The sequence below is a fragment of the Prionailurus viverrinus genome, chromosome D2 (genome assembly GCF_022837055.1).
Source record: "Prionailurus viverrinus isolate Anna chromosome D2, UM_Priviv_1.0, whole genome shotgun sequence".
Classification (NCBI taxonomy): domain Eukaryota; kingdom Metazoa; phylum Chordata; class Mammalia; order Carnivora; family Felidae; genus Prionailurus; species Prionailurus viverrinus.
In genome coordinates, this window is record NC_062571.1 from 80,683,532 (window position 1) to 80,706,246 (window position 22,715).

General features: G+C 43.6%; 1 protein-coding gene across 1 annotated transcript; it reads right to left on the bottom strand.

Annotated features, from left to right (window-relative positions):
• Nucleotides 1-1,040: 1,040 nt before the first annotated feature.
• On the bottom strand, nucleotides 1,041-22,378 carry OAT (ornithine aminotransferase). Its single transcript, XM_047825944.1, has 11 exons — nucleotides 22,291-22,378; nucleotides 15,945-16,030; nucleotides 13,336-13,563; nucleotides 10,486-10,710; nucleotides 10,287-10,382; nucleotides 6,859-6,986; nucleotides 5,971-6,093; nucleotides 5,202-5,330; nucleotides 4,305-4,418; nucleotides 3,417-3,561; nucleotides 1,041-2,094 (listed from the first exon to the last, which is right to left on the bottom strand). Exons 3-11 carry the CDS (start codon nucleotides 13,532-13,534, stop codon nucleotides 1,934-1,936), a joined length of 1,320 nt encoding a protein of 439 aa, XP_047681900.1. The 5' UTR covers nucleotides 13,535-13,563; nucleotides 15,945-16,030; nucleotides 22,291-22,378; the 3' UTR covers nucleotides 1,041-1,933.
• Between the last annotated feature and the right edge of the window lie 337 nt (nucleotides 22,379-22,715).

Here is a 22,715-nt window from a genome sequence, read left to right on the forward strand (position 1 = left end):
CGGCGGCCCTGGGGATTCTAGTGCAGCCACAAGGACATCTGGAGGCTGCTAGCAGGGGGCTCCGGGAGGCCAGGCGGGAAGACTGGGAAACTGGGACCAGCACCAGAAACAGTCGGTCCTGTAGTCCAAACCAGGGATAAAGAACGGGCAGCCTCTGAACGTTTTAGGAGGAACCTCACACTCCAGTGCCATACAGACAGACCTGTCTAGTCCCTACAAGTATGTAAATCAGAAACCCCTACCCAGACCAGTAAGCCCTGCCATTGTGGCAAGAGCCGACTCTCCCTTAACCGCTCACACATTCAGTCACGAACTCCCATGGCACTATGGGAACCTGGGGGTGGCAGGGAGCCACGTGGCACTATTGCATTTAAAAGTTTAGGGACACCTGGGTGGCTCAGTCGGGTAAGCATCTGACTTTGGCTCAGGTCACGATCTCACGGTTCATGGGTTCAAGCCCCGCGTCGGGCTCTGTGCTAACAGCTCAGAGCCTGCAGCCTGCTTCGGATTCTGTGTCTGCCTCTCTCTCTCTGCCCCTTCCCCACTCGTGCTCTCTCTGTCTCTCAAAAAAAACATAAATGTAATTTGGGTTTTTTTGTGTTTGTTTGTTTTTTTAATAGAAGTTCATCCCCAGGGCGCCTGGCTGGCTCAGTTGGTAGCACGTGTGACTCTCAATCTCAGGGTTGTAGGTTCGACCTCACATTGGGTTAGAGATTACTTAAAAATTATAAAACTGTAAAAAAAAAAAAACAACAACATGAAAATAAAAGTTCATTCCCTTTGACCCAGCAATCCACCTCGAGAGACCTACTACAAAAACACCAACTGTATAAACATAAAGCAATCGCAACGAGTTTTGTTTAGAGAGTGAACAATTGTGAACCATCCGAATGTTCCCCAATATGAGATTATAATATATCCACGAATCGTCACAAAATGAAATAAACTTATAATTACAGACATAGAAAGTATCCAAAATACTATATTCAAGGGGGAAAAAAAAAAAGAATAAAGGAAAAAAAAGTTCTGTAATACCATGCTTAATAAGGATCCTTTAATAAAAATAGTAAATACCAGCACATAAGCACAGGAAAAACAATCATTTTGAGAGAGGAAAAGGGAGTATAACAAAAGACTTTCTTTTAATAATTTCTGTTTCTAGATATCACCAAAGAAGCTGAAATGTTCTTAGAAAATACACAAAATAAAGCAAGGGAAGAACATTCTCAAGGAGCTTAAAAGCATTGGGTAATCAGGAACAGCACACTGATCACGCTACAGACACTTTAAATATAAGCTTTACTTTAAAGCTGAAGAAAAACTGAAAATATTTTTTTTTTTTTTTTTTTTACAAATCATATCACTTAAAACATAATTTGGGAATGTTAAACATGAATTCTTAGTTAAAAATGACATTCACAGGGTACATCTTGATGTTGGCCAATATGAAGTTTCCTTAAATCCAGTATCTTATATAAGCTTAACCACCAAGGCTTCCTAAAACTTAATGATTATAATTTAACTTTTTAAGGTTAAGCAAGTCTTCCACGTAACACCCCATATAACTTTTTCAAATACAAAACATTTGTGTCAGTAAAGAAATTATAAAAACATATAAATTATACCGAAGGGCTTGATTAAAAGGCTCTCTATATACAAGTAGATGTGTTTCATCTTAGAAAGCACACACACAGAGAAACTGAATCGAATATAGATGCCATTACATTCTCTTAGTCATGTTACATAGCAAACTGCGTGTTTATAAATGTCATTCTATTATGCATGAACTGAAAAAAACAAAGTGTATTTAAAAAAAAAGTCCTTGGACACTGGGGAGTGGACTGTGCCCACGCGAAGCACAGGAAAGCTACGGGACTTACAGGAACCGCCGTCTCTAGCTGGCTCCGGGCAGCACTGGAAACAGTCACCACCCTCAGAAAGACAGGATGGTCTTGTTAATGATTTCCACGGACTCCTGAATTTCATCCTCCTTGATCACAAGCGGGGGTGCAAACCTGATGATGTCGCCGTGGGTTGGCTTGGCCAGAAGTCCATTATCTCGAAGTCGCAGACACACTTTCCAAGCATCACAATCTAAAGAAAAATGGCCCAACATGCATGCTGATCAAAGACAAATGTGTAACACTCCCTTGCAGGACGCATGGATGGTTAACACTTTGCCTGGCAGGATACAACACTCAGAGCCTACTAAAGAAAGACGGTTGGTGGTGCAAACTTGCTTTGCCCTTATCCTTAAAAATGAAGTTATTTTTCAGCAAGTGCATAACTAGGTTTGAACAGTATGATTAGACATACAGTTTTTGTTGGTTTTTCAAAAATAAAAAGACCAAGCAAAATTATGTGCTAAAGGCTGTTGTATTAATTATGAGGAACCGATGCAAAAAGAATTTGGGTCGGATGCAGAAGGAAACTGGCATAGAATGACCAATACCCCAATCCCAGTGAACACGACACATTCCTAAACCGGATCTGCTTCCTGAGCTCGTGGAAGGAGACTCTCACCCTGTTATGGCACGACGCTCAACCCCGGCTGCACATCAGAATCATGGAAAAAGGCATTGCCAATGCCTGGGCACCACCCCAGACCCGTCAAATCAGAATCTCCAGGGTGAGGCAAGTTTGAATTAACTCTTTAAAAAGTTCCTCAGGTGATTCTAAAGTGTTGCCAGGGCTGGAATCGCTGCTTTAAAAGGAAGGATGAGGGGCGCCTGGGTGGCGCAGTCGGTTAAGCGTCCGACTTCAGCCAGGTTACGATCTCGCGGTCCGTGAGTTCGAGCCCCGCGTCGGGCTCTGGGCTGATGGCTCAGAGCCTGGAGCCTGTTTCCGATTCTGTGTCTCCCTCTCTCTCTGCCCCTCCCCCGTTCATGCTCTGTCTCTCTCAGTCCCAAAAATAAATAAACGTTGAAAAAAAAAATTTTTTTAAAAAAAAGGAAGGGTGAGCACAGGAAAATCCGACAAGGAGCTTTTGAGGGCTATTACAAATGAAACAGCAGCACACACTCAGTTAAGTGATCACCGTCATCATCAAGGTTATTACTGCTGCTCCTGCTACCGTAAAGGTAGTGTGGGGAAGGGGGTGGATAGCAAAGAGGAAACCCTCCAGGAAAGTGCTGGGTACAGACTAACAGAAAGTAACTGGAAATCTACAAGTATTGCCGACCTAACCTAGGGCAGAATAACAAATGACATAACAGAACAAAAATAGGTCCAAGTAGTTAAATCCTTCCTGTAGGAAAGGGCTCCATTTCCAAAGACCACTAATATAAATCAGGTGATACTCTGTCTAACAGACCTAGTCAACAATTTCAAACAGGGGAACCCAACAACCAGACAAAATATGTGTTTTCTTTCTTCCCATGAAAATGACATCTTGAGTAAAACGTTTGTGTCCGTACCTTTGGTTTCTCGAATAACAATAGCATTTAATAATCCTTTTCCCCTGACAGCAGTTACAATATCAGACGGCAGCTTCATGAGCTCATTCCTCAGGATGATACCCATTTTTTCTGCATTTTCAGCAAGGTTTTCTTCTTCCAAAACCTGTGTTTAAAGAGGAATTACACAAATGCTAAGACTACCTTGTTTTATGTTGTTCTTTAGTAGAGAACATGGACTATAAGCAAAGGAAGAGCATGATCAGATAAAGACTAGAGTAACTTAACTTTCATTTCTGTTTTCCAAAGCCTATACTGGTTTAATATCTAATTAAACATTTACAAGCTCAGATAGAGCCTTGCTTTAGTCACGAATCCATCCATCTGATTGTATGACAAAATAATAAGAATTAAAATTTGTTTAATGCAACTGACTGATATCTTTTCTTATTAGTTGAATAAGTCAATTGACTAAGTTAACTTTAATTTTTAAACTACAATAGTTTCCTTTTGTTTTTTCCCTTAAATTCCATCCTTAGAGATCACATAATTTTACACCTGTAGTAGGCACCTAAGGAAGAAGTGTAAAAGTGTTCAAATCTACAATCAATCAATCAATCAATCAATCAGTCAGTGCCTTGCAGGCTAGGGCTGGTCATAGGGTGAGAGCTCTGTGAGCCACCCAGGGCCTATGGGCCCAAAGCCCCAGGTGACTGCAACTCAGAAACCCCCAGAGTATCCTCATCTACTAGACCAAGGTTAAATTACCGAGCGCCTTGCCCCTAAAGTCCTTCCTCTGCACCCCATGTTCTAGAATACTCGGCCATCTTGTGTATGTCTCATTACACCAACAGGCCACTTCAACACGACCTCCACAAATGGATACCACACGGCGGGATCAGCCCTCACCTCCAGGGCCGCGATGGCCACGCGGCAGCCTAGTGGATTGCCACCGTAGGTTGACCCGTGCTCCCCCGGTTTAATGGTCAGCATCACCTCGTCGTCACACAACACCGCCGACACCTGAGAGAGAGAGAATTCGGTACCAACCAAATCATTTCTCAGACTAACCATTCCTATTCGCAGCAGAGCAGGAACACAAGTGTTTATGAAGCACGTACCAAATTGGACAGAAAGCTTCCCCAAACAAGAGTTACGCTTCTTTCCTCGTAACTACCAGCGACAAACTGGCAATACCCGAAACACAGTGTAAGCACGTCATGGCACTTCGAGGGCACAGAAGCAGAGCATTTGGGAACCAAGAGGAAAGCGGTTTCTGCAACAATGTATTTTAGAATTCTTTCCACTTTCAAGGTAAAAGGCTTGGTTTCACTGCTTAAAAAACAATGTGCTGCACTGTGTTCAGAGCCCTTTACCTTTAACCCAGGACCAGTTACCGGCCCTGAACCGCAAACCCAAGGACAAAACTACAACCAAACCTTCATTTTTTCCAACCTCTACATTAACCAGTCACGGTTTTACACAATTAGTCACGCTAGATTTCTGAACAATGGAAAAAAAACCTCAGGGGTCTCCAGGAGGACTTTTGGGGTAAAATGTTTCTACCCAAAAGAAAGACCGTAGCAAATTGCCACGCACACTCAATTCTGCAGTGGAACTTAACTAAGTGGGTCAACCCTGTGGCCTCCGAAATGTTTCTATGTGTGTGCCAGGTGACCTAGAGCACCGGGAGTGTAACAAACCAAGGGAAAGGCATTATTGTCACCACCAGCTGAGGTAAAAATATCTTCAGGGCAGATTTCATGAGAGTAGGGAACAGAACAAGGGGCTGAGCATACAACTTACAGGGTATAAGCCGCCGGAAAGTGCCTTTCCAAGAAGGACTACATCAGGTCTGACATTGTCATGATCGACAGCCAGCCACCTACCAGTTCTGGCCAATCCTGTCTGTATCTCATCAGCAATAAACAGAACCTATTGGAAAACAACATAATACATTAATTATCAGTTTTGTTTCCATAGGGAAGATAGTGACCTCCTACCTTTCCCCACACAAATCTGTCATTCAGACATTCCCTCGGATACGTGAACATCTTTTTAATTACCGACATAATTTCAACACCATCCTGTGAACATCCTGTAGATAAGCAATCATCTCCTGTGTCAGGCCACTCTCCCCAAGGGCCCGTTCTGCTGTTCCGCACAGTAGAAAGTGAGCACTTTGGGGGAGAGGGGGACAGAACTACCCTCTGGGAAAAAATAAACTCACTTGCTTATTCCAAACACTTATTAATTAAATATTTCCTTCTTAAATCCATACTAGCGTGGTGGGAAGAGGAGGAGAGGGACACAACCAAGGGTCCGGGGATGAGCACAAGCTGCTAGCGTGGAGGGAAGGAACCACAGTTGGTGCCAGGAAGTCTGCAGCTCTGCCTGGGCCCCGGGTTGGCCAGTGGCCAGAACCAGTAAAAAGTCAGCTTCTGGGCAGGCTGCTGATAGGGCGTACTAGAGGGCTTCAGAATGAGGTCTCCCCTTAGTGGAAAGGGGATGCCACCTTTACTTCTCCCCTACCGGCCCAGCCCTGAGCCAGGCAGGCAGGTGCAGGATACACAACCTGGTGGCGGGTGCAGAGCTCTCGCACGCCCATCATGTAGCCGGGATCGGGAACCACGACGCCCGCCTCACCCTGAATTGGTTCTACCATGAACGCGGCAACGTTTGGATCCTGAAGAACACGCTACAAAAAAATATGAATACGCTTTAGTAACTTCCTTTTTAGCCTATTTGGAAATCTGAAAACACAGGCTGCATATATTTTTACGTTAAGTATGCAAATTAAAGTTTGACACTAACTTATATTCTGACTTCAAAGTACTCACATTTCTGACGTTCAATTACCAAAAGCTCCAAATACTTCAGCTTTAAGCTACTCTACCTTCTATTTTCTGATATTAGTTTTAACTGTATAAAATTAAGACATTAGTTTTTATAGTAATTTCAGTGAATTAGTTTTAAAGATTAAAGATATTAGTTTCAAATATTCCAGTGAATCTTTTTACTTTACAAGTCATCTACTCATAATTTTATTTGTTTTTTTTCTTAATTGCAAATAATCTATACACCCAACGTGGGGCTCAAACTCACAACCCCAAGGTCAAGAGTTGCATGCTCCGGCCACTAAGCCAGCCAGGCGTCCCTCCACTCATAATTTGAAGCAGCTAGCTGAAAACTGAGTAATCTTACCTAATGAAGTAATTAAACACATACTACCCAAGGTACTCATGCAGGATACAAACAGCAGTTAGCTGGTTCTCAGGATAAGACCATGGCACCCAACTTCTCCATGTTGGAAACTAACTGGTCATTACAGAGACAGGTCTGCAACCCGGGCTCAACTTAAGTCAGATGTTCACTGCAGTCAGATACCTATTTTGATTCATACATCCAACAACTGTAATTCCTACTTAGTCTGCGCTAAAGCGCTACGATGCTGGGGAAGTACCTCAAGAGCAGGCAGATCATTATACGGAATGATTTCAAACCCCGGCATAAATGGTCCAAAACCTTCGTAACTGGTTGGGTCTGTGGAACTGGAGATAGCAGACAGTGTTCTGCCCCAAAAGTTTCCAGCTGAAAAGGAGAAATAAATAGAGATGATTTCAAACGCCCAAGTTCAATAAGCACTTCCCCCCAAAATGCCTTAAGAAGTTTGATTTGTTAAAAAAAATGAGGGTTTGCTTTAGAGAGCCTCCAGTGAGCTTTCCTTTGTTAAAATAAACCTGATATTAAACACCACGGTTCACATGCACATGACCACCCAGGTCTGGCCTTGCAATTGCTACTTCAGGCACTCCTCTACTCATCTCCAGACTGCAATGTATAGACCCCAAGGATAAACACTTGTCTTTTCTTCCAAGAATCCCAAACCCTAACAACTGAGGCATTCAATACGTGTTTTTCTAGACTCAGTGCATTTATGCTAGTGATAGGAGAAAAACAATATCCCCTATGGAGAATTAGTACATCCCTGTTAAACACCCAATACTCCAGAATGAATTTTAAATTTCATTTGCAGAAAACATCTTCAGGCAATCTAAACACTTTCAATTTTGCCTTCCTTGGTATTAGAATCTTTTATGTGCTAAATGACTAACGTCAGCCTTTGCAGGAACATCTTTTTACCCATTAATTTATTTCATTAATAACTTTGAGGCCCTACTATATAGGTCAGGCACTGTTCACCATGATAGAGTGGTCACCATGAGTGGCAAGCTTCCTGCCCTCAAGGAGCTTACACAAATGCCAGGAGGGAAGAAACAGCATAACCTGAACCAGAGTAAAGCAAATGCATGAGATAAGTTAAACTGGGTTAAATTCAAGCTAGGAAAGAAACAATGTAGAATGACAGCGAGGTTTGGGGGTTCTTTTTTTTTAATGTTTTATTTATTTTTGAGAGAGAGTCTGCGTAAGCGGGGAAGGGGCAGAGACATGGCGGGGACAGAGGATCCAAAGCTGATTCGAACTCATGAACCAAGAGATCATGACCCCAGTCAAAGTCGGATGCTCAACTGACTGAACCACCCAGACACCCCCGTTTTTGTTTTGTTTTAATATCTTTCTGCCACCTGTGCCAGCACCAACTCAATTTAACCCAGTACTGAACTACTGTATTTTGGCTTCAAAGCATCTCTAAACATGACTCCTGCAAAGGCTCTCTCACCTACAAGTGATCCCCACTCTACTTGTCCACCACCAATGGCACACAGACTGACCAAGCTTGTTGAAGAGAAAAGGCACCAGGGGCACCTGGGTGGCTCAGTCGGTTGGGTAGCCGACTTTGGCTCAGGTCACGATCTCGTAGTTCACGAGCTCGAGCCCTGCGTCGGGCTCTGTGCTGACAGCTCGGAGCCTGGAGGTTGCTTCGGATTCTGTCTCCCTCTCTCTCTGCCCCTCCTCTGCTTGCACTTTGTCTCTCTCTCTCTCTCTAAAACAAATAAATAGTGGGGGGGGGGGGGGGGGGGGGATAAAAGGCACCAGTCAGACCAGGAGCCTATCTGCTCTCCTCCACTCAACCTCAGGAGTCTCCTCTGTGACTCACTCTGCAGGTGCAAGGGACTTCCAGTTAGGGACGGTCTTCTTTGTTTCTCTACCCCTACTGACTCACCAGTTGCTTTCAGTGCTCGGGTAAAAACACCTTTGTACTTTTTGCTAATATGATAGAGACTGATACAGTCTGTTAAGAATGAAAATCACCAGGAATGCCATTGTTGTTTGCAAGAAACAGTTACGCTGCCCTACAACTAAGGCACAAGATTTCCAAATGGCAAGTCACAGAGCTGAGCAAAGAGTTTTTCTTCTTTGGAAATAGTAATGTCACCCCTAAATACCAACTACACCTACCCATCAGAATATTTAACGATTTCAACTACCATAGAATGAACTTTGACCATCTGCAATGACAAATTTATCCACACTTTATGTTTTTAAAAATTAAAATCAAACCCTTAAAAACAATCCTACAGAGGACAAACCAGTGGTTACTAGAGAGGAGGTGGGTGGGGGGATAGGTGAAATAGATAAAGGGGATCAAGAGTACACTTATTGTGATGAGCACTGAATAACGTATAGAATTGTTGAATCATTATATTATACTAATGTAACTACTATAACACTGTATATTAATTATACTTCAATTAAAAAAATGAGCAAAAAGTAAAACTAGTAATAATAAAAAGTAGGCAGGGGCACCTGGGTGGCTCAGTCTGTTAAGCGTCTGACTTCAGTTCAAGTCATGATCTCTCAGTTCCTGAGTCCGAGCCCCATGTCGTGCTCTGTGCTGACAGCTCAGAGGCTGGAACCTGCTTCGGATTCTGTGTCTCCCTCTCTCTCTGCCCCTCCCCCGCTCACGCTGTGTCTGTTTCTCTCAAAAATAAAATAAACATTAACAACAACAACAATAATACAAAAGCAGGCAAAAGGAAACCTTTGGAGGTGATGGAAAGGTTGACGGCATAGATCGTGGGTGACGGTCTCATGGGCATACACCTGTCTCCAAGCTCATCAAGTTGTATACATTAATTACGTGTACCTTTTTGTACGTCCAAAAATAGAAGTAAAATCTAAACAAACAAATAAGATGCCAACACAAGGTGGGGGTTGGAGAAGAGGAGGGTCAGATTACATCATCTGAATTGGTATTCAGTACTCAAGCCATTCCTCTCAACCATTCCCAGAAATATAGCCAAGGCAACTCCAGTCCTCTCTTCCACCAGCTTCTGAGAACATGATACAACAGTACATCAAATACTAAGATTCAGACTTCGTGCCGCACCTAGGACAAGGCTCCTCTCTAACGTAACCCAACCTCAACAACCCGACAAAAATGCCCTACCAGTAAGACCATCTAATTAATGAGAAAACTGCTATGAAAAGATCAGATAAGCATGGGGCACCTGGGAGGCTCAGTTGGTTAAGCATCTGACTTTGGCCCAGGTCACGATCTCACGGTTTGTGGGCCTGAGCCCTGGGTCGGGCTCTGTGCTCAGAGCCTAGAGCCTGCTTTGGATTCTGTGTTTCCCTCTCTCTGTGCTCCTCCCCAACACGCGCTCTCTCTCTCTCTCAAAAAAAAAAAAACAAAATAAAATAAATAAAAAAAGAAAAAGAAAATATTCAGATAAGCAGAGGAGAAATAAATCATATAGTCATTCATATTAGGGAGTGAGGAGTAGGTAGTTAGGGAGAAAAATCCCATTTATGTGGAAATACTTGGAAATAATCCCAAAAGAGAAAAAACTCTCAATTTTTATGAAACATTCAGCAGATAGTATATCATGGATGAGGCAAACACATGACAAATATTCTATCAGTAAATTAAAACAGTAAAAGCATCGTATGTCGACATCACAGAGGTTAATGCTGAATATCACATACCTGCAAAAACCACCTTTGCCTTGTATTTTGGAATACCCTTAACAGTATAGCCCCATCTACGAGCAAGTTTGCAAGCAGTCTCTCCAGCCTCCACTCCTATCAAGAAGAAAAATTTTCAGTTTAAAAAAATGTATCTTAAATTATCAAAAAAGTAGTAAGATCATATCCTTGGATATTTAATGAAAAAAAAATATTTTACCTGTATTCATGGGAAGAACTTTGTGGTAGTTGAAAAGTTTCGTAACATACTCTTCGTATTCACCAAGTACGTTATTATAGAAAGCCCTAGATGTTAAGGTCAGTTTGTCTGCTTGACTTTTCAGGGCATTCACAATCTTTGGATGGCAATGCCCTTGGTTGACAGCACTGTAAGCACTCAGGAAGTCAAAATATTTTCTGCCTTCTACATCCCATACGTAAATACCTAAATATATAAAAAGTTATTTTAGAAAACCACTAAGTTGCAGGAAGTTCAAAGATTAAGATCGCTGGCAAGCCTTCTGAATACATGAACCTCTACTTAATTCAGAATGGTTGTTAAAGCAGGGTTTAGCTCATGCATAGTAAGGTTGGTTATAAATAATCTGGTTTACAAGGAATTACATTTTATCTGTCCAACTTGAAACTACACATTTAACAGGAACACCATTAACATGAAACGGTCTATAAACGGTAGAGCGAAATCTTTAATCCTAGAAAACTGGGGTTTGGATTTTTTTTTTTTTTAATTTTTTTTTCAACGTTTTATTTATTTTTGGGACAGAGAGAGACAGAGCATGAACGGGGGAGGGGCAGAGAGAGAGGGAGACACAGAATCGGAAACAGGCTCCAGGCTCCGAGCCATCACTCCAGAGCCTGACGCGGGGCTCGAACTCACGGACCGTGAGATCGTGACCTGGCTGAAGTCGGACGCTTAACCGACTGCGCCACCCAGGCGCCCCTGGGGTTTGGAATTTAAAGGCAGAAGTTATACGTGACCTAAAAATCATGATTAGTTGACTGTAACCACCAAAAGAATGGGAATATAGATTTTCAAATCATACATCTAACTGAGAAGGATCTAGTATCTGACAACCCAATTCAAAAACGGGCAAAGAACGTGAATAGACATCTCTCGAAAAAAGATATACAAGGGGCGCCTAGGTGGCTCAGTCGGTTAAGCGTCCAACTCTTGATTTCGGCTCAGGTCATGATCTCGTGGTTTGTGGTTTCAAGCCCCACATCAGGCTCTGCACTGACAATGCAGAGCCTGCTTGAGATTCTCTCTCTGCCTCTCCCCCACTCATGCTCTCTCCCAAAACAGATAAACTTTAAAAAAAAAAAAACAAACTAAAATATCTCAGAGGCACCTGGGTGGCTCAGTCAGTTAAGCATCCGACTTCAGTTCAGGTTGTGATCTCACGGTTCTTGAGTTCAAGCCCCTCGTCGGGCTCTGTGCTGACAGCTCAGAGCCTGAAGCCTGCTTCAGACTCTGTGTCTCCCTCTCTCTCTCTCTCTCTCTCTCTGCCCCTCCCCGACTCATTCTCTCCCTCTCTCTCTCTCTAAAATAAACACTAAACAAACAAATAAATAAAATGATAAATTTTAAGTTATGTACATTTTGTAAAAAATTTTTTTAGCTTGACTATAGATATTAAAACATATCACGTGGCTTACCAGCTAACTTTTACCATGTATTCGATGTACTGTGTTAGTCGTCTTTGTACATTCTCATTAGAGAAAGAAAGAAAGAAAGAAAGAAAGAAAGAAAGAACCTATTTAAAAAAAAAACCACCCCATGAGAGTGTTACCACGCTACAGTACAAACATGTGGGAAGAGACACTTCGATATGGAACTAGCCCAAGCTGCACACATGGAACCAGGACTTGACCCCAGGCACTCAGATTCCAGAATCCACAATCTGCTACTCCAAGAATATTTTTATACACCAAACCGTTTCCAAATTTGTAATCTAGATTTTGCTCAAAATCTAGATCACAGTGCTGGTCCCAAATAAAATACAGCAAATGATAAAAATGTTTAATATTCATACATCATCTTCTGGCCCAAACCTAAGTAATAAATTTTGGTTTTATTAGGTTAGGGCTGTTATTTCAAAATGTGGATTAAATCACCATTTGGCAACTATCAGTAATCCTTTATTCAGGCAGAGAATAATTAGCGGATGCCAAAAGTGTGAGTGAAACTTTGCAGAGTCTCAAGTCATGTCCCCACAAGATATTTAAAAGGGAAAAATATTAACTTCGCAGTGAGGGAGGCTGGCAGACCCTACCTTGCCAGCCAACTCCAAACTGAGGTTCGTTCTACAACACTATTGGCCTGTACTCTTCAAGAATACCAAGGTCAAGAGGACAAAGACTGAGACCGTTCTGGATTAAGGAAAACTAAACAGACCTGAAAACTAAATATAACCCATGACTGGAGATTTTCCTTTGCCTACCGGACAACAAATGAAATCTGAATCAGGTCTGTAGATGAGAAAATGGGGTTGTTTCAGTGTTAACTTCCCAGTCTTGATAGTTACACTATTGTTATGTAAGAGAAAGTTCTGTAGCTCAGGAGAGACACACAAAGTATTTACGTATCAAGAGGCATCACGTGTCTGCAACTTCCTCTCAGTTCAGGAAAAAAACGCAGTTGTGTGTGAAGAGAAAGAGAAGATAAAGCAAAGGTGGTAAAATGTTAGCACTCGAGAAATCTGGCTGAAGAGTAAAAGAAAATTCTTTGCACGGCTGCTGCAACTTTTAAGCCTAAAGTTGTGCCAAATTAAAAGTTAAAGGACAAAAACAATAGCAACGGTCGAGTACTTTGCTTATGTATCTTACAGTCCCTCCTGGCAAGGTCCATCGTGACAAAGACTGAATAATGAAGTTCATCTTGTATTCCCCTCCATACCTAATACAGCAAGCACTCAATAAATGTTGAATTAACTAGACCTGTAATATAGAAATTAAATGCATCTGGGAGAACGTATACTGAGAAAATTTAAAAGCAATTTTTACAAAAGGTTTCGAGCAAAAGGGACGGGGGGATTGATTCAAAATGTACCTTTTCCTCTCTCCAGGGCTACAGGTAAAGGATGATAGTTGTGTGCACCATATTTAGATTCTCGCTCAAAAATGTAATCAGAAGATGGAGGGCCCTGGATTGTCTTTTTAGTCGCAACAGACGTAGCAGAAGCCACTGAGGAATGAACTCCGCGACGAAGCACAGAAATCGTCTGCAAATGAGCTAGTTTGGAAAACATCGTGCCTTTCAGGGAGGAATACCACCCACCTGTCCGAGGAGAAGAGAAGGCAGTAAGAATAAGGATCTTCCCAGAGTCCACGTGTGTGGGCTCATCCCACACGGGGCATCTGCCACAGTCCACCAAAGCATCAAGACAACGAGCGAGGGGCGCCTGGGTGGCTCAGGCGGTTGAGCGGCCCCTCCCGATTTCAGTTCGGGCCATGATCTCACGGTTCGTGGGTTCGAGCCCCCACATCGGGGTCTCTGCTGTCAGCACTGAGCCTGCCTCAGATCCTGTGTCCCCCTCCATCTCTGCCCCTCCCCTTCTCGCACGCTTTCTCTCAAAAATAAACATTTTTTTTTTTAAATCACAATTTAAAAACCATTTAGAGTAAAACCTGACAAGCGCTACGGCAGGATGGGCACAAAGTACTACGCGCAAGGACTCCGGGAGAACACTAAGAAAATCGAAAAAACTATGAATGGGAGGTCAGAGGCTTTTACTGACACTCTTCTGTGCCACTTGAGAGTTCTTTCATAAACACACATACTTTTTCTAAGTCATCCGTGCTGAGGGTACGTCAAGGACAAGGAACTCACTCTGGGGGCCTCAGGCAAGGCTGCACAGCACAGGGGCTAAGGAGATGGGACCGGGTCTTGTGGACTCAGCCACGATTATACAGGCACTGCTACGGGGCGCCTGGGTGGCTCCATCGGTTAAATGTCAGACTTCGGCTCCGGTCATGATCTCAAGGTTTGGGAGTTCGAGCCCTGCTCCAGACTCTGTGCTGACGGCTCGGAGCCTGGAGCCTGGAGCCTGGAGCCTGGAGCCTGGAGCCTGCCTCAGATTCTGTGTCTCCCTCTCTCTCTGCCCCTCCCCTGCTTGAGCTCTGTCCCTCTCTCTCAAAAATAAACATGAAAAACAATTTTTTTAATTGTTTTTAAAAAAGGCACTGCTGTGGGGACAGGATCCTTTCAGATGGACACAGACCCCCAGTAAGGAGACATCAGACAAGCAAGCAGCCTGCCCAGGAGTCATCGTGTCACGGGGAGGTGACGGAAGGACTGCGAAATACCTCGCGTACCGACTCCGTCCTTGTATGTAAGGAGTGAAGACACTGAGAGAGAATTTGGTTTCTACAAAGATAATAGGGACCATCCAAAAGGAAAAAAGGTGTAGAGAGGAAAAAGTGATTTACTGGGGGAAAGGAAGGGTGTTTTAAGTATAACACCAAAGACAGAAACTACAAAATGTAAAATCTGTTACTGAGCCACAAATATCTACAATTTCCAAAGGACAAAAGTATCATAAACAAAGGTTAAAGGCAAAAAGACCAGGAAAAAAAATCATTTGGTAATTTACAGTAACATTTGAATAGCTTTAACGTTAAGATGAACTGATCAAAACATATATTACATGTCATATATTACATACTTTATAAATTATATAAAATACGTATCATATGCATTTATTTACACACACACACACACACACACACACACACACACACACAGATGAAAACTGGCAATTCCCAAAAGAAAGTCTACTCTGCCAGGATGGGTGTTTCTATAAAACTTATCCCCAAAAACCTGCCCTACAAAAGCAAGTATTGAAAGGAGAAAAAGGTAATCAGGAACTAGAGAACAAACCACAAGGAGCTAAGAGTTTTAGTAACAAAATGTAAACATCACTGAGCAAATTGACATTTCCTCACAACCTATGTATAGATTTCAGAGTCGCGGCTGCCCCCTCATCTGTCCCCACCAGCCCTAAAGCCAGCCCCGCCACAGAGCTTCCCTTAGCGCTCTGTATCCACCTGGACCGTTAATAGTCATCATAAACCATGAAGCAAAGATTGAGGTATGGAAGAAGCTTGGAAGAAAAAGGAACGTGGAGAAAATGCATAGCAACTACGTCTGGGCAGGGGGTTAAAGATAATTTCAAGACTGGGGCACCTGGGTGGCTCAGTCAGTTAAGCGTCTCAGTCTTGATTTGGGCTCAGGTCATGATCTCATGGTTCGTGGGATCCAGCCCTGCAATGGACTCTGCAGGACAGTGTAGAGCCTGCTTGGGATTCTCCCTCTCCTGCTTGTACCCTCTTACTCCCTTTCTCAAAAATAATAAACATTAAAAAAAAAGAGAGAGAGAGAGAGAGATAATTTCAAGACTAGTAGAAAGTTGCCAAATACTAAGCATACTTAGTATGTCTATATTTATTTTTTAAAAAGACTAGTTAACTCATGTTTAGACAGAGTTCCATGAATGACAAGTCAAATCACACAATCTCGCAGAACTCCACTTGAACTGCCAGACTGACAAAAATTTAATACTTGGAGCTTGGCTTCCCTTTCAGCTTGGCACGACCTGGTAAATCCTGTATGTCAGGAATTTGCAATTACTAAACAAAATCCGGCACGCCAGGACTCACCAACTATCCTGTCTTCCCACAGTTCAAATTAGAATGCAGATTTGTGATCTGAGATCCAACGACGGTCTCAGAGGATCCGAGAACTCCTGAAATAAAATGCAGAGTTGTATGCATAAGTGCATTTTCCTAAGGAGAAGCTCCCTAGCTTTCACCAGGTTTTATCTGAGAGAGGCACGTATCAATAACAAAGTTATATAGGAACTAGCGGACCGGAGATAGCAGTTCACAAAAATGCAGGGTCTAGCGATGCAAACGAGATAGAACTTCTTCAAAATACTACTGTGCAGTTTAAAACCTCCTCCTCCTCCCCCTCCACTTTATTTCTTGGCCTCTTTATGCTCTACTCAGTAAGAAATAATGTTCTATTTGACCACTAAAAAACACAATTTTTGACTTGATCAAATCAGCAAGAAAACACGGCGTTCCATGGTAATACTTAAACGAAACACCATCTGAAAAGAATTATAGCCACAATCATAGCCTTGGAAGGTCTGTCCTCTTAGACCAGTAATTTCACTCCTAAGATGCTACATTCATGGATAAAAGATGGTCAATAATTTGAGACCGGATCAACATAATCACATACATAACAACGTGCTGTCATTTAAAATAATTATAGTGAGGGGCACCTGGGTGGCTCAGTCAGTTAGGAGTCTGACTTCGACTCAGGTCATGATGTCACAGTTTGTGAGTTCGAGGCCCCCATCAGGCTCTCTGCTGTCAACGCAGAGCCCGCTTGGGACCCTCTGTCCCCCTCTCTCTCAAAAATAAACAAAATCAATAAATCAATAAAATAATTATAGTGTATGACATGGAGGAACGTTTCAGGATACGTTTAAGTGAAGAAAAACGGATATACAAAACATTCAAGATCATATATAAGGAAAAACTACCTGAAAAAGGCACAAAAAAGTTCACCGTGGTTATCTTTCTACTATTCTGTACTTTCCATATTTTCTAACGATCATCAACTACTACATTTATAATCAGAAAAAAAAGTTAGCGACACCTGGGTGGCTCAGTCAGTTAGGCGTCCGACTCGGCTTCAACTCAGGTCATGATCTCACAGTTCGTGAATTCGAGCCCTGCATTGGGCTCTGCACTGACAGCACGGAGCCTGCTTGGGATTCTCTGTCTCCCTCTCTCTGTCCCTCACCTGCTTGCTTTCTCTCAGAATAAATAAAAATAAACTTATAAAAAAAAAAGAAAAAGAAATTAAAAATCAAGCTGAGTTCCTGCCTAAGCTGTCACATTAGAAAGGTTAGGCAACGCACAAAACTAAGGGGAAAATAAAGGTTTGAGAAGCTCTGAAAAAAATGGATTGTGGTTAAAAGAAAGGTAGCGTTCATTTCCCCTAGGAAGTGCGGCCCGGATTACAAAAATTAGGTCTAAAACTTCATTTGTATGTAGGGAAGAGGGTCAAATACTAAAATGAAAACTATTCTCTATGATTTTGCTATCAAGGTCTGCAGCTCTGTGACTAGAATCTGGCAAAGAGGCACTACTAAACTAAGTGAGGTATTTAAAAAAAATACTAAAAACTCTCTTAACTAGCATGATTTTTTTTTAAAGTTAGCTCTACACCCAACATGGGGCTTGAACTCACAACTCTGATATCAACCGCATGTTCTACAAACTGAGCCAGCCAGGCTCCTGTTTTAAGTTCATTTTAAGGCATGTTTTAAGTTCATTAAGGGTCGCCTGGGTGGCTCAGTTGGTTAAGGCTTAGGTCATGATCTCCCAGTTTATGAGCTCAAGCCCCATGTCAGGGGTGCTGATGGTGCAGAGCCTGCTTGGGATTCTCTCTCTCTCTCCCTCTCTGTCCCTCCTCTGCTCTCTCAAAATAATAAAACTTTTTAAAAAATTGTTTAAGTTCATTAAAAGGTTGATGCAGTATTGCAAGTGAAAGGAATCTTTGAAACTATCTAAATTCAATGGTCTCCTACTATTTACTCAGCTACTTTGCAAAAGAAATGGGACAAAATACCCGTTTATCTGCAGAGTTCAAACAATCTTATTAAAAAAATAACTACAACTCACAGACAAATCAGTAACATTCAAAACATTGCTAATACTCATCCTTAAGGTTTTTAAAGATGAACTCTGGATATTCAACTGGAAAAAGTCTTGCAGTTGAAAGTGTGATGATGTAACCAGAATCCTGTAAACATATTTCTATTAAAGAACCTTCTGTGGTCGAGTTACTATGCTTGGCACTACACAAGAAACCTTAGAACAGACTTAAGATGGGCTTAAAAATAGACAGTATCAGTAATTTCCTCTTCCAAAAAGGATTAGAAAACCAGGAGAGGAGAGCAGAAAGTCCAGAGTCTAGAGACCAGGATTTAAATTCTAGCTGAGCCTCTTCAAAGGACCTTTGGATTATCTTGAGCTTCATTTCCCCATTTGTAAAATGAGGTTGAAACCGCTCAAGGTCATTACTGAGGATTAAATGACATAATGTTAAACTGCCAAACCTGGCATAAATGGCCACTCGGTTCCCTTCCTCCCTTAAATCCAATAATGGAACTTGACAATTTCTACAATATAAAAATCAACATTGCCATGATTTCTTTTTTAAATTTCCCCAAAAAAAGCCGGCGGGGGGGGGGGGGTGTCGCCTGGGTGGTTCAGTTGGTTAAGTGTCCGACTTCAGCTCAGGTCACGATCTCGTGCTCCATGAGTTCGAGCCCCACGTCAGGCTCTGTGCTGACAGCTCAGACCCTGGAGCCCTGCTCCTGATTCTGTGCCCCCTTCTCTCTCTGCCCCTCCTGCTTATTTATGCTCTCTTACTCTCAAAAAATGAATAAATGTGAAAAAAAAATTTTTTAAACTTCCAAGAAATTTTTTTTCTATTGATAAAAAATTAGAAACACAGATGACAAGAAAAACTAGCTGCAATTTTATACTTTGCAGTATAAAACTGTAGTATGCATAAATACTATACCCATTAGCTTTTTTTCACACTCCCCCATAGAATTTACAACATAAGACCCCCCCCCGAAGACTCCCAGGAATCTTGCATGTTTTTGTCCCAGGTCCTAACACTTTCGGACACTCGTCTTCATGCCTGGCCCCCTAGTACAATCCCAGTAGGCTCCTTAAAAGAACAGTCACCATGTCTTTTTTTTATTATTATTCATTTATTCATTTTTTAGAGACACAGAGCATGAGCGGGAGAGGGGTAGAGAGAGAGGGAGACACAGAACCCGAAGCAGGCTCCGAGCCCAGTGTAGGGCTCGAACCCACGAACTGTGAGATCATGACCTGAGCTGAAGTCGGACGCTCAACCGACTGAGCCACCCAGGTGCCCCGAACAGTAACCATGTCTTAAAGCTCACTTTGCATCCCCAGAATCCAGCCCAGGTTTGGACATTCCGCTAGGATTCTTTGTCAAATGAATGAGGTCATTCCTAAATACAGGTAGGACTCCTGAAGAAGTCAAGGCAGCAGAGAGAGCAAGGCCATCCAGAGGGCAGATAAAATCGTCCATCCCTGAGTTGAGTCTAGCTCTAGGAGGAAGCCAGCATTCCCTAAGATACCACCAGGAGCAACTATAATCTTTCCATCAAGAGATCACTTCAACAAACACAAGATTTCCCGCGTATGTGGAACTTAACGAACAGAACAAAGGACCATAGGGGGGGAAAGAGGAAAACCAAGAAAGAGACTCTTAACCATGGAGAATTAAACTGATGAACAGAGTGGATGGGAAGATGGGTTAAATGGGTGATGGGGATGAAGGAGGGCACTTGTGAGGAGCACTGGGTAACTGTATGCCTGAAACTGATATTACACCGTATGTTAACTGGAATTTAAATTAAAACTTTAAATGAAAAAAGAAAGTTCACTTCGTGAGATTTAATGGCCTTCAAGAGTCAAAGCAACGTGTATAACTGTGACCAGTCCAGGCTGTTGTCATGCGTTTACCCAAGGCCCACAGTCAGCTGCTGGAGAAAACAACACATTGCGACTAACAGCAAAAATTTTAACAGAGTGTTTTCAGTCATCTCCATAACTCCCAGTCTTTCTCCAAGCTATCATTACTCCTTTCCATCTAATCCATCCTGTCTGCCTCAACACACACCTAAAACAGAATTTCCATAAAAGGCTGCATTTTGAAGAGTTAAGTCAGCAGTGCACTATGGGTTTTTAACCATGCTAAAAGAAAAACCAGTGGAAGTTCATCAAAAAGCCACTAAAGGGGAGGGTGGGTGATGGGCATGGAGGAGGGCACCTTTTGGGATGAGCACTGGGTGTTGTATGGAAACCAATTTGACAATAAATTTCATATATTGAAAAAATAAAAAAATAAAAAAATAAACCTACCCAAAAAATGCCACTAAAAACTTGCGGAGTAAATTTGGCTTTACTATGTTGGTCAAATATTTACTCTTCTTGAGGTAACCATTCACAAATGCAGTCCTTTTTTTAAAAGTTCTGCCAACAAAAGTTTGAGGGTTGGTTTTTTTTTTTTTTTTTTTTTTTGTACATAATCTGGCTAAAATTCAACTCAAGTGCGTCACTGGCAAACACCTTGGGCATTACTACTGAAAAAGGACTGGTTCAGCCACACCACACCCTCCACACACCTCCCACACCTGGTGCCTTCCTCTCAATATTAAAATATAGGAGTCAGTCCGCCCTCCAGAACTCAGTAAAGGGCATAAAATACGCACACAAGTGAATGCAACAGAGGCAGAGTATAGGGGGGAATATAAATAAGACAGCGTGAGGGGAAAAAGTGCCTTTTCAAGAATTTTTATTACAAAGTTTTACCTTAAAGTTATGCTCCGTCTTGGGGTGGGGGGAGGGGATGTAAAACTGATCTTCAACCCCAAGAAAAACTGTAAACCCAAAACAGTAAGTTTTATTTAAATCTTCTTTTATTAGAAGATTCTAACTTTCAGAAGAGGATTCAGAGTACGTTTATCTCGATGAGCTCTGCATAATATACGCAGCTGCTGAATCACCACATTGTGCACCTGAAATTAACAGGACACTGTATCTTAACTACACTGGAATTAAAACTTTTAAAGATGCTTCCAAAAAATAAAAATAAAAAAGACTCTACTTTCATACTGGGATCTTTTTCACAGTCCGGAACTAGATTCTCTGAAGATGAAACCAGGATATTCTAATGAAAGAAGTGTATGGTTTCTTTCAAAATAGGTGAGGTAAAGAATTTGGATCACGGAAGGGACACTTCCCGGTTCAAACTGAGAGAACCAGTTTACGGACAGAAACGCTTACAAACCCGGAGAGATTTAGAATTGAGAAAATTAAAGATTAGGAATTCCTTAAAGCTAAGTCCTTTCAAACCCACTCCTTTTCTCCCTTGATCACCTTATCAAAGAGACAAAACTGAAATCAAGAAGAGTTTACGGTGACAAAAAAAAAAAAAAAAAAAAAAGCGAGGATCAAAGGTTCTTGAGAACAAGTGCCCCCACTGAATTCAACCAGAATTTACTGATGCTCAGCTCTGCTGGCAAAGGAACTCTAGGAATAAAACTTTTCGTGCCGAAAGCCCGGTTGGCCCCAATCCCTTGACACCATCCAATGAATCTGCACGTTACTGCAGATAAGCCTCTACTTCTGCAATTTTTTTATTCAGACAAAGGCTGGAAAGAAAACGACGTTGGGGGAGGGGAGAGATAAGCAGGTTGGCTGCAGGGCCCAGGCGCTGCCCGGAAGGATTCGAACCCTTTTCCAGAGTCTCCATCAGCGCCCCCCGCCCCATTACAAAAGCCACCGTTTACTGAGCAGTTTCCCCGCACCCACAAGGCACCCTTCTGGTCGACCTCGGGAACCCAGGATACCCGCGGTGTCCGGAGCCTGTTCCCCACGAGCCGGCGCCCCATCACCTCCTTCTCGCAAACCCGGAGGTGCGCAGCCAAGGCGCAGAGACGCCGGGGAGTGGGGGGTCCGCGGCGCGGAGTCGGGGGCCGCTGGCCTGGAGGACCGAGGGCCGGCCCGGCTCCGCCCGCTCTGGCAGGCGGAGGTGCCACATCCCCAGCCTCTCTCTGCCTCCTGCCTCCCTCCCTCGCGCGCGCCCGCCCGCCCGCCCGCCGCTCGGGGCCGGGATGCGCCACGTCCCTGCCCGCCGAGGCTGCGCTCCGGCCCACTGCTCCCCTGCCCCGCGGTGCCAGCCGCCGGCCACGTAAAACGGCCGCAGAGGCGGAGCCTGCCCGCCGGCCGAGGCCCAGCGCGTCCCGAGCCCGTTACCCCCAGACCCCAAGCCCCGGACCCCGGACCGAAGCCTCGCAGGCCGGCCGCCTCGCCGGCCGTCGTGTGGGGCGCCCCGGTCTCGACCCAAGTCCCGGCCCCGGAGCGCCAGCGCGGATACCTGGCAGCACCTCCAAACCAGGCACGGGACAGGCGGCGTCGACAGCGCGGCAGCGCAACGGCGGCGCGTCACAGAGCTTAAGACGCGGCTTCCGCCCCGCCCCCCGGGACGCCCTCGCCGCCCATTGGCTGGTGGCAGAGGGCTGGGCACCAATCGCCGTGCGCCCGGCCTCCGCCCCGCCCCCCAGACTGCCGCGCTTCGGGGACCCCGCCTCCCACCACAGGTTCGAAAGGCTGCTCGAATCTCCTTGGCGCGACTGTTCTGGGCCGCCGCCGCTTCCCTGCGCTTCCCGTGCTGGCCTGGCCCGTGCCTTTCAGTCGGTCTCTCACCTCCCGCACTTTGCTGGCGCGAAGACGAGGCCCGAAAGGATGAAATGTCTGTTGGGCGCCCTTGGGGCTCGCGGAGTCTCCTGGGCCCCAGCCACG